We start from the raw sequence: 12,259 nt of genomic DNA on the forward strand, positions 1-12,259 counted from the left end.
TCAGACCCTGAGACCCTGGTAGACCCTCTCAGACCCGGGTATACCCAGGTAGACCCTCTCAGATCCTGGTAGACCCTCTCAGACCCTGGTATACCCAGGTAGACCCTCTCAGATCCTGGTAGACCCTCTCAGACCCTGGTATACCCTGGTAGACCCTCTCAGACCCTGGTATACCATGGTAGACCCTCTCAGACCCTGGTAGACCCATCAGACAGTGGTAGACCCATCAGACCCTGGGAGACCAATCGGACCCTGGTAGACCCTCTCAGACCCTGGGAGACCCATCAGACCCAGCTCTGTGTCTCTGTGTTCAGGGTGGCCACAGCAGATAAAGGTTTTCATGGCCAACCAAAAGACCAGCTTTCATGGTTCTGCTCACCTGGTCCTGCTCCCCTGGTTCTGCTAGCCTGGTTATTCTAGCCGTGTTCTGCCAGCCTGGTTCTCTAACCCGTGGTTTGGCTGGCGGTGGATATTTGTGAATTTTATTTTAATTACCGTCTGGGAGACATCGGTTCAGGAGCGATTCAGCGTTTTTCCTGACACAATTCCCCGTTTCAAGGCCAAATCCATCAGCTGCTACGTCTCACTCTCCGATGCATTAGCATAAGACTGTCATAACCACGGCAGATTGGTTCTCTGGATCCAAATGAGCTGCTGGAGACATGTGGAGGTCATGCTTCGGTTCCTGGAGAGACAGCAGCACAGGAAAGGCTATGTTTAATACATGAGAAGGGTCTATTGGTGGTGGAGGGAAATTTGTATAAATCACCACGCAGTAATAGAATACTAGAACTATAGTCAATAGAATCCCCTGTAGCGCCCCTAGTGCCGTTAGTCCTCCCAGTACCAGGCCTTAGGACACCCCCAAACGCTGAGCCTCTTCAGGAGAACCCCCCCACCCCAAGGGAAGGAACCTTCAGACGGGGTTTGAATCCTAAGGAACCTTAACAAAGTGTGTTTGTCCCCTAAGGAACATTAACAAAGAGTGTTTGTCTCTTAAGGAACCTTAATAAAGTGTGTCTGACTCCTAAGGAACATTAACCCAGCGTGTCTGACTCCTAAGTACCTTCCTCCATGCGTTGTCCCAGGTGATCCTGGAGTGGCCGACGGACCTGGCCGTGAGCCCCATGGACAACTCTCTGTATGTGCTGGACAGCAACATCGTGCTGCGCATCACGGAGGCGGGCCAGGTGAGCATCGCGGCCGGGCGGCCCCTCCACTGCCCGCTGTCCGGGGGCGAGCCCCGCCCGGGCGCCGGCCAGCGGGCGCGGTTCAGCCCCCTGGAGAACGCCGTGTCGCTGGCCGTGTCATACCATGGGGACTTCTACGTGGCCGAGACGGACGAGCGACGCTTCAGCCGGATCCGCCGCGTGTCGGTGGGCGGGGAGATCACGCACCTGGCCGGCGCCGCCTCCGACTGCGACTGCAAGAACGACGCCAACTGCGACTGCTACCAGAGCGGGGACGGATACGCCAAGGACGCCCGGCTCAACGGGCCGTCCTCGCTGGTGGCGGCGCCCGACGGGACGCTGTACGTGGCCGACCTCGGGAACATCCGGATCCGGGCGGTCTCCAGGAACGGGCCCGCCCTGGGCTCCACGGCCAGCACCTACGAGGTGGCATCGCCGGACGTCCAGGAGCTGTACGTGTTCGACCTGAACGGGACGCACCAGCACACGGCCAGCCTGCTCACCGGCGAGCCCAAGTTCTCCTTCAGCTACAGCACCGACAACGACGTCACCGCCGTCACCGACAGCAACGGCAACACCCTGCGGATCCGACGGGACCCCAACCGGACCCCGGTGCGGATCGTCGCTCCCGACAACCAGGTGATCTGGCTTGCGATGGGCACGAACGGGGGGCTGAAGACGCTGACCGCCCAGGGCATGGAGTTGGTGCTGCTCACCTACCATGGCAACAACGGCCTCCTGGCAACCAAGACCTCGGAGATCGGCTGGACCACCTTCTATGAGTGAGCATGACCTCGTTAGGTTAAATGAATCCCTCCACCAATCACCCTTCTCTGCTTCTGCTTCTACTAGGTGGTTCAGCTGGCTCAGTTCCTGTCTCTGAGTTCCACTAGGTTGAGTTCCATCAGCTGGTTATTACCTCTAAGGCACTGCTCCCGGCTGTTTTTCCGGCACTTTCTACTGTTTCTAAAGGCCTAATGGGGTCACCATGGTGACCTGTCTGACAGCCATTGTCAGGACGTCGTTTTCTTTCGGGGAATGTTTAATTACAGCGGGGTGCAACTAAGAGGGGAAAAGTGTTTAGCCGACATGAGGATGACATGGTAATCAACCCCAAGACTGAATTCATTCAGCTTTGGTGTGAAGGTCTTCTTTAAATCCTCAAACTGGTCGTTGTTGAAACGTTTCAACAAGATGGTCGCACGGCTCCCTTTAATCCCGCTCCAAAATGTTTCTGGTTCAAAAAAGTTTCTGTAGAAAAGGACATTTAACAGAAGCACAGTGAAAGGCGACACTCAAACAACCCGCGGTCTGAAAAGGCAAAGTGCTGCAATTGCAAAGCCGTTTTTTTCCACGTTTAAAACATTTGCTATTTTCCTTCCCTGGTCTTTTAACAGCTATGACAGCGAAGGGCGGCTCATGAACGTGACGTTTCCCACGGGAACGGTGAATAACTTGTACACCGACTTGAACAGCGCTCTCACGGTGGACATCGAGAGCTCCCTGACTGACGAGGAAATCAGCATAACGACCAACACGTCCACACTGCAAGCCTTCTACACGCTCACTCAAGGTGAGGCTGCGCCGGCTCTCAGGGATGAGCAGCTCTTTGAAGTGCTGTCATTCCACCTGCGGCGTGTTTGGTCTGTTCCCATTGCAGCAGACGCTGCAGAACGCGTCTCCTCGCCCGCCGCTGACCCAGTTCAGAGACATGTTGGGCGGTTTCACATCCATGCTGTTTCAAGCGTGGATATTATGAGACTCTCCATATGTTTCAATGTTGATTTGTACATCACTTTAAGAGCATCCAAACTGATGCAGCGATTTTGAGAGGTTATCTGACAGCGTTGGGGTCAGGGTGGCAGAGTTCAGTCGGGAGGAGTCATGTATCATGATCCAGTAGATCACCGGCCTCTCAGTACTGCATGCCCTGCCTCGTTCCGTTATCTAGAATCAAGAATTCTCTAATATCTCTTTAGTTAACATCCAAGTGTCTGCTGGTTTTACATCACTTAAACAAATTCAAGGGAAGAGGATATCATTTTACCTACTTTAAAAATATGTCTTTAACGGAATAAAAGCAACGATTATGCAGTTTTTCAATTAGAATCTCCTCCTTTATTCATTTTGATCCTTGCATGCTTGTTGCATTTATTCAACCGCTTTTTATTCTGTGAACATCTGATTCTGTTTAAAGCCTACAGTTATATCTGCCTAGGTAGCTATGCATTCTCATGTTACTGGTCCCTCCGGGGTAGTGCATCACAGAGCTAGTGGTACTGGTTCTGTTCTACTGGTTCTGCTGGGTTGTATCTCATAGTGTTCCATTCTGCTCCTCCAGACCAGTGTAGGAGCAGCTACCAGGTGGGCTTTGACAACTCCCTGAGGATCTCCTACGCCAACGGGATGGACACCCACTACCAGACCGAGCCTCACATCCTGGCCGGCGCCGCCAACCCCACCGTAGCACGCCGCAACATGAGCCTACCCGGAGACACCGGCCAGAACCTGGTCGAGTGGCGCTTCCGAAAGGAGCAGAGTCGTGGGAAGGTCATTGTGTTCGGACGCAAACTCAGAGTAGGTCGTCCCTGGCCTCCAGGTCGTCGTGTTCGGACCACACTCAGACCACTTCCCCCCTTTTGTCAACGGCCCTGTACCAACACTTGGTTTTGTCAGGCTTGTTTTAGAAACAATCCAGTTTGGCACCCTGACAGTTGTACCTCGTTCCTGACAATGGATTGCTCCAGACAGCCCCAGATAGCTTCAGACAGATTTGGAAAGATGGCTTCAGATTAAGTGATCTAGAGAGAAAGATGTACATACACATATCTTAGCTTGAGACAGATCTAGACGGATGGATCTGAAAGGACAGCTCTAGATGGACAGAGCCAAAAGATCAGAACTATAGATGATCAGAGCTAGAATTACAGATGTAGGTTGACAGATCTAGATATATCTTGGCTCCAGACACCCAGAATGAGCCTCCCTCACACTGTTACAATTTACAAAGACCCCTCAGCCAGATAAGGCTAGGTGAGGCGGATTAAACCAGCCATCATCAACACCCTCCTCAACGCCCCAACCCACCCTAACCCTAGCCCGCCCTAAACCTTACCCTAGCCTACCCTAACCCTATCCCTAGCCCACCATAACCATAGCCTGCCCTAACCCTAGCCGACCCTAACCCTAGCCCACCCTAACCCTAGCACACCCTAACCCTAGCTCACCCTAACCCTACCCCACCCTAACCCTATCCATAGTGCACCCTAACCCTAGCCAACCCTAACCCTAGTCCACCCTAACCCTAGCTCACCCTAACCCTAACCCTAGCTCACCCTAACCCTAACCGTAGCCCACCCTAACCCTAACCCTAGCCCACCCTAGCCCAACCTAACCCTAACCCTAGCCCACCCTAACCCTAGCTCACCCTAACCCTCGCCCCCCGTCTCCCTACCAGGTCAACGGTCGGAACATCCTGTCCGTGGACTACGACCGCACGCTGCGGACGGAGAAGATCTACGACGACCACAGGAAGTTCCTGCTGAAGATCATCTACGACGCCACAGGCCAGCCAGTGGTGTGGGTGCCCAGCAGCAAGCTGCTGCCCGTCAACGTGAGCCGCAGCAGCAGCGGCCAGATCACCGTCCTCCAGAGAGGGCCCACGGTGGAGCGGGTGGAGTATGACGCCCAGGGACGCCTGGTCTCCAGGGTGTTCGCCGACGGACGCACCTGGAGCTACACCTACCTGGAGAAGGTGAGCACCGCACACCTGGAGAAGGTGTCAAGAATAATTTGGAATCAAGCTCATTGCTTCTACAGGCTTACCAAGTGTCAAAAAAAATAGGAAGGACACCGCAACAGTATCCTCAGAGCACCTCTATCAATATTCAAATCTGTTGTTCTGTGTCCTGCCGTCACTGCAGGACTAGCGCAGGCTAGCGGCAGGGTTAGCCCTGGCTAGCGTCAGGGTTAGCGCTGGCTAGCAGCAGGGCTAGAACCAGGGGCCTGCAGCGGGCTTTCATCAGCCCAAGTTAGCATCTGTGTGCTTAGCATTAGGCTAATGATTTGCATGAGGACTCTCCACAAAGGATGACTGCCACAAGCCTAATAGCATAATGATAATAAAACACATTTGCACGACTTTCAAAAGGAGAAACAAATCATTGTTAGCAGCAGATAATGATGTTTTTTAAATGAACAAGTGGCTATGGTAACGATTAATCAGGCCCCAAGCAGGTTATTCAGCCAGCAGTTCAATACACTGAATAATTCATAGGCTTTAGAATCCATTATTATTTCATCAGCATTCACTTTAAACGTATCTCTCTAAGATTGCTTTACGGTGGAGTTTCAGTTAATTTATCTTGACCAGTTTTTAACCTGGGATCGTCTCTCTCGCTCTCTTCCTCTATAATACCATAAAATGCTCTCTCTCTCTCTCTCTTTCTCTCTCTCTCTCTCTCTCTCTCTCTCTCTCTCTCTCTCTCTCATGCTGTCAATGCTCTCTCTCTCGTGCTGTCCATACTCTCTCTCTCTCTCTCTATCCATACTCACTGTTTGTCTGTGTCTCGGTCTCTCTCCCTCTCATGCTGTCCATGCTCTCTCTTTCTCTCTCTCATACTGTCCATACATTCACTCTCTCTCTCTCTCTCTCTCTCTCTCTCTCTCTCTCTCTCTCTCTCTCTCTCTCTCTCTCTCTCTCTCTCTCTCTCTCTCTCTCTCTCTCCAGTCCCTGGTGCTGTTGCTCCACAGCCAGCGTCAGTACATCTTCGTGTTCGACTCCCTGGACCGGCTCTCTGCGGTCACCATGCCCAGCGTGGCGCGCTACTCCATGCAGACGCTGCGCTCCGTGGGCTACTACCGCAACCTGTACCACCCCCCGGAGAGCAACGCCTCGGTGGCCGTGGACTACAGCGAGGACGGCCTCCTGCTGAGGGTGGCCCACCTTGGCACGGGCCGGCGCGTGCTCTACCGCTACCGCCGCTTCAACAAGCTGTCGGAGATCCTGTACGACTCCACGCGCGTCAGCTTCACCTACGACGAGACGGCGGGCGTGCTCAAGACGGTCAACCTGCAGAACGAGGGCTTCATCTGCACCATCCGCTACCGGCAGGTGGGCCCGCTCATCGACCGGCAGATCTTCCGGTTCAGCGAGGACGGCATGGTGAACGCCCGCTTCGACTACACCTATGACAGCAGCCTGCGCGTCACCAGCGTGCAGGGGGTCATCAACGAGACGCCGCTGCCCATCGACCTCTACCAGTTCGACGACATCTCGGGGAAGATCGAGCAGTTCGGCAAGTTCGGCGTGATCTACTACGACATCAACCAGATCATCTCCACCGCCGTCATGACCTACACCAAGCACTTCGACGCCCACGGCCGCATCAAGGAGATCCAGTACGAGATCTTCCGCTCCCTCATGTACTGGATCACCTTCCAGTACGACGACGTCGGCCGCGTCATCCGCCGCGAGATCAAGATCGGCCCGTTTGCCAACACCACGCAGTATGCCTACGAGTACGATGTGGACGGCCAGCTGCAGGCCGTCTACCTCAACGAGAAGGCCACCTGGCGCTACACCTACGACCTCAACGGGAACCTGCACCTGCTCAACCCGGGGAACAGCGCCCGGCTGCTGCCGCTGCGCTACGATCTGCGGGACCGCATTACGCGGCTGGGCGACGTGCAGTATCGCCTGGACGAGGACGGCTTCCTGCGCCAGCGCGGCTCCGACATCTTCGAGTACAACTCCAAGGGGCTGCTGGTGAGGGTGTACAGCAAGGCCGGCGCCTGGAGCGTGGTGTACCGCTACGACGGGCTGGGTCGCCGCGTCTCCACCAAGACCTCCACCGGCCCCCACCTGCAGTACTTCTACGCCGACCTCAGCTACCCGGCCCGCATCACGCACGTGTACAACCACTCCAGCTCCGAGATCACCTCGCTGTACTATGACCTGCAGGGACACCTGTTTGCCATGGAGATCAGCAGCGGTGAGGAGTTCTACATCGCCTGCGACAACACTGGCACGCCGCTGGCCGTGTTCACCAGCGACGGGCTGCTGGTGAAGCAGGTGCAGTACACGGCCTACGGGGAGGTCTACTTCGACTCCAACCCCGACTTCCAGCTGGTGCTGGGCTTCCACGGGGGGCTCTACGACCCCCTGACCAAACTGCTGCACTTCGGGGAGCGGGACTACGACATCATGCCCGGGCGCTGGACCGTCCCCGACATCAGCACCTGGCAGAGGGTCAGCAAGGAGCCTGTGCCCTTCAACCTCTACATGTTCCAGAGCAACAACCCCATCAGCAAGGTGCTGGAGCTCCGGGAGTATGTGGCCGGTGAGGAACCCACACACACACGTCACATCACAACACGTCACATGACATGTGAACCTCACAACACGTCACATGACAACAGGTCACATGACTCGTGTTCTCCATGTTGCCAAGGCCTGCCGCAGTTCTGGAACATCAAAGCACATGTTTTGTGTTGTAAATGTCAGTTAAGTTCTCTTTCTCGTGAGTCAGCGTGTTGGTCTCGCTCACTAACGTTGTTATCTCCCAGGGGGAACCGTGCAGTTGCGCGAGCGTGAATTCAGAACCGCGTCCGTGACAACACTAACACGAGTCTTTGTGTTGCAGATGTGAACAGCTGGCTAGTGACCTTTGGGTTCCACCTCCACAACACCATCCCCGGCTTCCCCGTGCCCAAGTTCGACCTCAGCGTGCCGTCCTACGAGCTGAAGAAGAGCCAGCTCTGGGATGACCTGCCGGTCAGTTCCAAGGAACACCCCACACACCAGATGGGGTGGAGATATGTAGATATCTACAGAGATGTTGTGTAGACAAGTAGAGATGTAGAGTTTGAGATGTTGAGTAGACATGAAGAGATAGAGAGATGTGTATAGACATGTAGAGAGATGTGTAGACCTGTAGAAAGATGTTGTGTAGACATGTAGAGATCTAGAGAGATGTTGCATAGACATGTAGAGATGAAAAGATGATGTTGAGATAAAGAGATGTAGAGATGCTGTGTAGACATGTGGAGAGATATTGTGGAGACATGTTAAGTCATGGTTAGCTCTTGTTTAGAGATGTTACTGAGGGATGGGAATAGGGGTTGAGATGCCTTGAGATGTTCCTTCTAGATTGTGGCTGCTCTGACGTCTTGTTGTATTTCCTAGTTGGCCTAGCTCTAACCTGTCCCTCCCCAGGCCATCTCGGGCGTCCAGCGGGAGGTGAACCGGCAGGCCGTTTCGCTGCTGTCCTTCGAGCGGCTGCCCGAGGTGCGCTACGCCCGGGGGCGGCGCGGCGAGAAGCCCTGGCTCTGGTTTTCGGCGCCCTCCTCCCCCATCGGCCGAGGCGTCATGTTCGCCGTGTACAAGGGCAGCGTGCACACGCACGCGCTCAACGTGGCGGGCGAGGACTGCGTGAAGGTGGCCTCCATCCTCAACAACGCCTTCTACCTGGAGGACCTGCACTTCACCCTGGAGGGCCGTGACACCCACTACCTGGTGAAGCCCGGCCTCCCTGACACCGACCTGGCCGCGCTGCACCTGACCAGCGGCCACCGCACGCTGGAGAACGGCGTCAACGTCAGCGTGAGCCAATCCACCACCGTGCTGGACGGACGCACGCGGCGCTTCGCCGACGTGGAGGTGCGGCGCGGCGCCCTGGCGCTGCACGTGCGCTACGGCTCCACGGTGGATGAGGAGAAGGGCCGTGTGGTGGAGCTGGCCCGACAGGCGGCGCTGGCGGGGGCCTGGGCCCGGGAGCAGCAGCGGGTGAGGGAGGGGGAGGAGGGGGCGCGGCCCTGGACCGAGGGGGAGAAGAGGCAGCTCCTCAGCAGCGGGAAGGTGCTAGGCTACGACGGCTACTTCGTGCTCTCCATCGAGCAGTACCCCGAGCTGGCCGACAGCGCCAACAACATCCACTTCCTCAGGCAGAGCGAAATCGGGAAGAGGAGGTAACACAGAGGAGGAGGAGGAGGAGCAGAGGGCCTCGAGTAGAGGAGGAGGAGCAGAGGGCCTCCAGTAGAGGAGGAGGAGGAGGAGCAGAGGGCCTCCAGTAGAGGAGGAGGAGGAGCAGAGGGCCTCCAGTAGAGGAGGAAGAGGAGGAGCAGAGGGCCTCCAGTAGAGGAGGAGGAGGAGCAGAGGGCCTCCAGTAGAGGAGGAGGAGGAGGAAGAGGAGGAGCACAGGGCCTCCATTAGAGGAGGAGGAGGAGGAGGAGGAGGAGGAGGAGGAGGAGCAGAGGGCCTCCAGTAGAGGAGGAGGAGGAGCAGAGGGCCTCCAGTAGAGGAGGAGGAGGAGGAGCAGAGGGCCTCCAGTAGAGGAGGAGTTGGAGGGGGGGGTGGAGGAGGAGCAGTAGGAAGGGGTGGAGGAGGAGAAGGACAAGGTGGAGGATGAGGAGAAGGAGGTCAGAGAGCAGCAAGAGGAGAGGAGGAGGAGGTGGAGGTGAAGGAGGCAAAGAAGGAGATGGAGATGGAGGAGGGATAACGGCGGAGGTAAAGGAGGAGGCGAAGATGCAGTAGGAGGAGGAGAAGATGCAGTAGAAGGAGGAGAAGATGCAGTAGGAGGAGGTGAAGGAGGAGGGTTGTGTTTTGTAAACGAGGTCCTTACGTTGGAACAGTGCTGTGCATTGTTCCAGAGACACAGGAGTCTGAACACTGTAACCACACGCATGTTCCTGGAGCTCAGTCGAGCTACCAGCTCACCAGAATGACTAGCTCACTGGAGCGACCAGTTCACTGGACCAGCTCACTGGAGCGATCAGTTCACTGGACCAGCTCACCATAGCCACCAGCTCATCAGAACGATTAGCTCCATGGAGCGACCAGTACACTGGACCAGCTCACTGGAGCGACCAGCTCACTGGACCAGTTCACTGGAGCAGCTCAGAGAAACCAGCCAGAGAACCAGACTCTCTAGAACACTGAGACCAGAGATTAAACAATGTTTCTATGTTTCTTGTTTTAATGGATAACAAAAAAAAAGACTGAATATTTAACGGAGGAAAAGCGATGTTTACACGATGCATCTCCACACGGCCCTCACCTGCCAGACACCTGATCAGCACTGTAAAGCGTTCTGTAAAACGTCCAAACCCCCTGCATAGCGAAGACGGCGCCTCCATGTTTATTTAACCGTCGCCATGGCGTCCGCGGTCACAGGGACACAATGTGTTGTAAATTATGCAAATGAGTTGTGTGTTTCCTTTTCCTTTGATGAGCTGTGTGTACCAGTCATATAAACAATACTTTATGTTGTGTTTCTACATCCAATAAAGCCCTACCGATTTCAACCTGTGTCTCTGCCTTCTGCCCATGTGACACCACTGAGGTCAGGTGATCACACACCTGACCAGGTGATCACCCGACCAGGCGATACTTCCTGTTTCTGCAGCGAGGGGTGAGATGTTGCTTCCACTAAATGTAATGTTTATGGGGCAGAGTGACTTATGACCTCGCCGTCTGAATGTTTCATGGACACAAATATTTCATGAAGGCGCTTCACATGAACACGGTTCAGTCGCTCCAAATATAGAACCGCGCTCCAGATTTCAAGTGTCGACGACAAGAAGACATCAGTCTTAGTCTGGAAGGTTCTTCACTTCTCTGCTTTATTGTTGTTCTTACCAGAGGACTGTTTTAGTGTAGTGTTCTTAACTTATTTAATACAGTGTTCCTTTGAGTTTAAGTGATTAAATGATCAAACACGAAAGGTAACATAGTGTTCTTTCTTTATTCAAATAGTGTCCACTTTGATTGCTTTAATATCGTTTTATTTGTATGCATAATTTACCCTTATTATTTGAGGTTATTGTTAATAGCTTTCTGTAATTTGTTTTAATGTAGCCTAAATGAAATATATGTTATTTAGAATGTAGTCGGTTTTTTGGACAAAGTTTTCTTTAATTATTAACTTTTAATACGCATGTTCGTCAGAAGACCTTTAGTCATTCATGTTACACCGATTTTTTTTTTGTTGCATTTTTAACGTGTTATTGTTGAATTATTCGAAAATTGTAATCTCTACAATTCCACATAATGCTGGTTTTGTTTCTTCGTAGTGTTCAGTGTCCTCATAGGAGGTTTCTAAAGAGATTAGAGATGGAGAAGAGATGAGCAGAGCCGTTCTACAGCAGTTTTCAGACGGTAGGCCTACGGTTTAGTGAAGCTGCCTAGTGAGGAACAGAACCGCGGGACAGAAGGACAACAAGACAGTAAACCTTCAGTCGATCACAGGCTTCAAATCGATACAGATTATGGTATTTAATTCATGTAATTACGTCCTTTGATTGGATGATGGAGATGAGGATAGTGATTATTACGAGGCCTTTGTTATTCTCCATAAAGGAGAGGCGGAGATACTCAGAACAAGCAGCTGGATCTGGTGGGTCTCGGGCGCCCTCTAGCGCCGTTAATGCGCCATTACACGACCTAACGCTGAGAGAATACAGGAGGAACCTCAGATAAGAGTCGTGCGGTGACCACGGCCGTGCTTGCCCTTTCCTTTTACCCGGGGTCCGTCTGCTCATTCCCGTCTTCCCGTTCCCCCGTTCCCGTCAAGTGGGCTTGAGAAGCATGGGAGGGATTCCCAGGGTCTGGAGCGAGCGAGCGACCGCCGCTGCTATTGTGGGAGAAATTAACCATTACTTTTATATTAACTATGAGTATTATCAGGTCTATATACATCAGGCATAAACATTAATGGTGGAAATTAGAGAAACCACCTCTGGACTGAGCAAGGGCCTAATAAGGCGCCACAGACTTTGGGGCCAAGGCTACTGACATCCTCCCATTATTTAGATTAACTACAGGAGATGAGCACATACTTAAGGGAATGTAAGGCTAACTTTCTGTGCCATGTAAGGCCATTTTGAACATATACCAAGACGGTCATAATACATGCAAAACAGCTCAGTTGGGATGGATAAGAGAGAGCGGGATCGGAGCCCCCGTCAGTGTCTTTGCAAACCATACTCGGCTCTGTTGTTCCTGATTTGTGGGTAACAATAAAGTCTCTGTCAATACTTTTTCCGGACTCTCCAATTCCTCTTGCGTATAG

At 53.5% G+C, this 12,259-nt stretch overlaps 1 protein-coding gene across 1 annotated transcript in view; it reads left to right on the forward strand.

The window, feature by feature from the left end:
• si:dkey-237h12.3 (teneurin-3) overlaps nt 1–9,256 on the forward strand; it is a 73,598-nt gene extending 64,342 nt beyond the window's left edge. The window contains exons 20-26 of the mRNA XM_056600471.1: nt 1,089–1,972; nt 2,588–2,763; nt 3,532–3,767; nt 4,648–4,944; nt 5,920–7,531; nt 7,835–7,965; nt 8,407–9,256. Coding sequence (XP_056456446.1) covers nt 1,089–1,972; nt 2,588–2,763; nt 3,532–3,767; nt 4,648–4,944; nt 5,920–7,531; nt 7,835–7,965; nt 8,407–9,162 — 4,092 coding nt within the window. The 3' untranslated portion in view covers nt 9,163–9,256. The remainder of the gene's footprint in view (nt 1–1,088; nt 1,973–2,587; nt 2,764–3,531; nt 3,768–4,647; nt 4,945–5,919; nt 7,532–7,834; nt 7,966–8,406) is intronic.
• The last annotated feature ends 3,003 nt before the right edge of the window (nt 9,257–12,259 follow it).

Source organism: Gadus chalcogrammus, chromosome 10, assembly GCF_026213295.1.
Source record: "Gadus chalcogrammus isolate NIFS_2021 chromosome 10, NIFS_Gcha_1.0, whole genome shotgun sequence".
Taxonomy (NCBI): Eukaryota; Metazoa; Chordata; class Actinopteri; order Gadiformes; family Gadidae; genus Gadus; species Gadus chalcogrammus.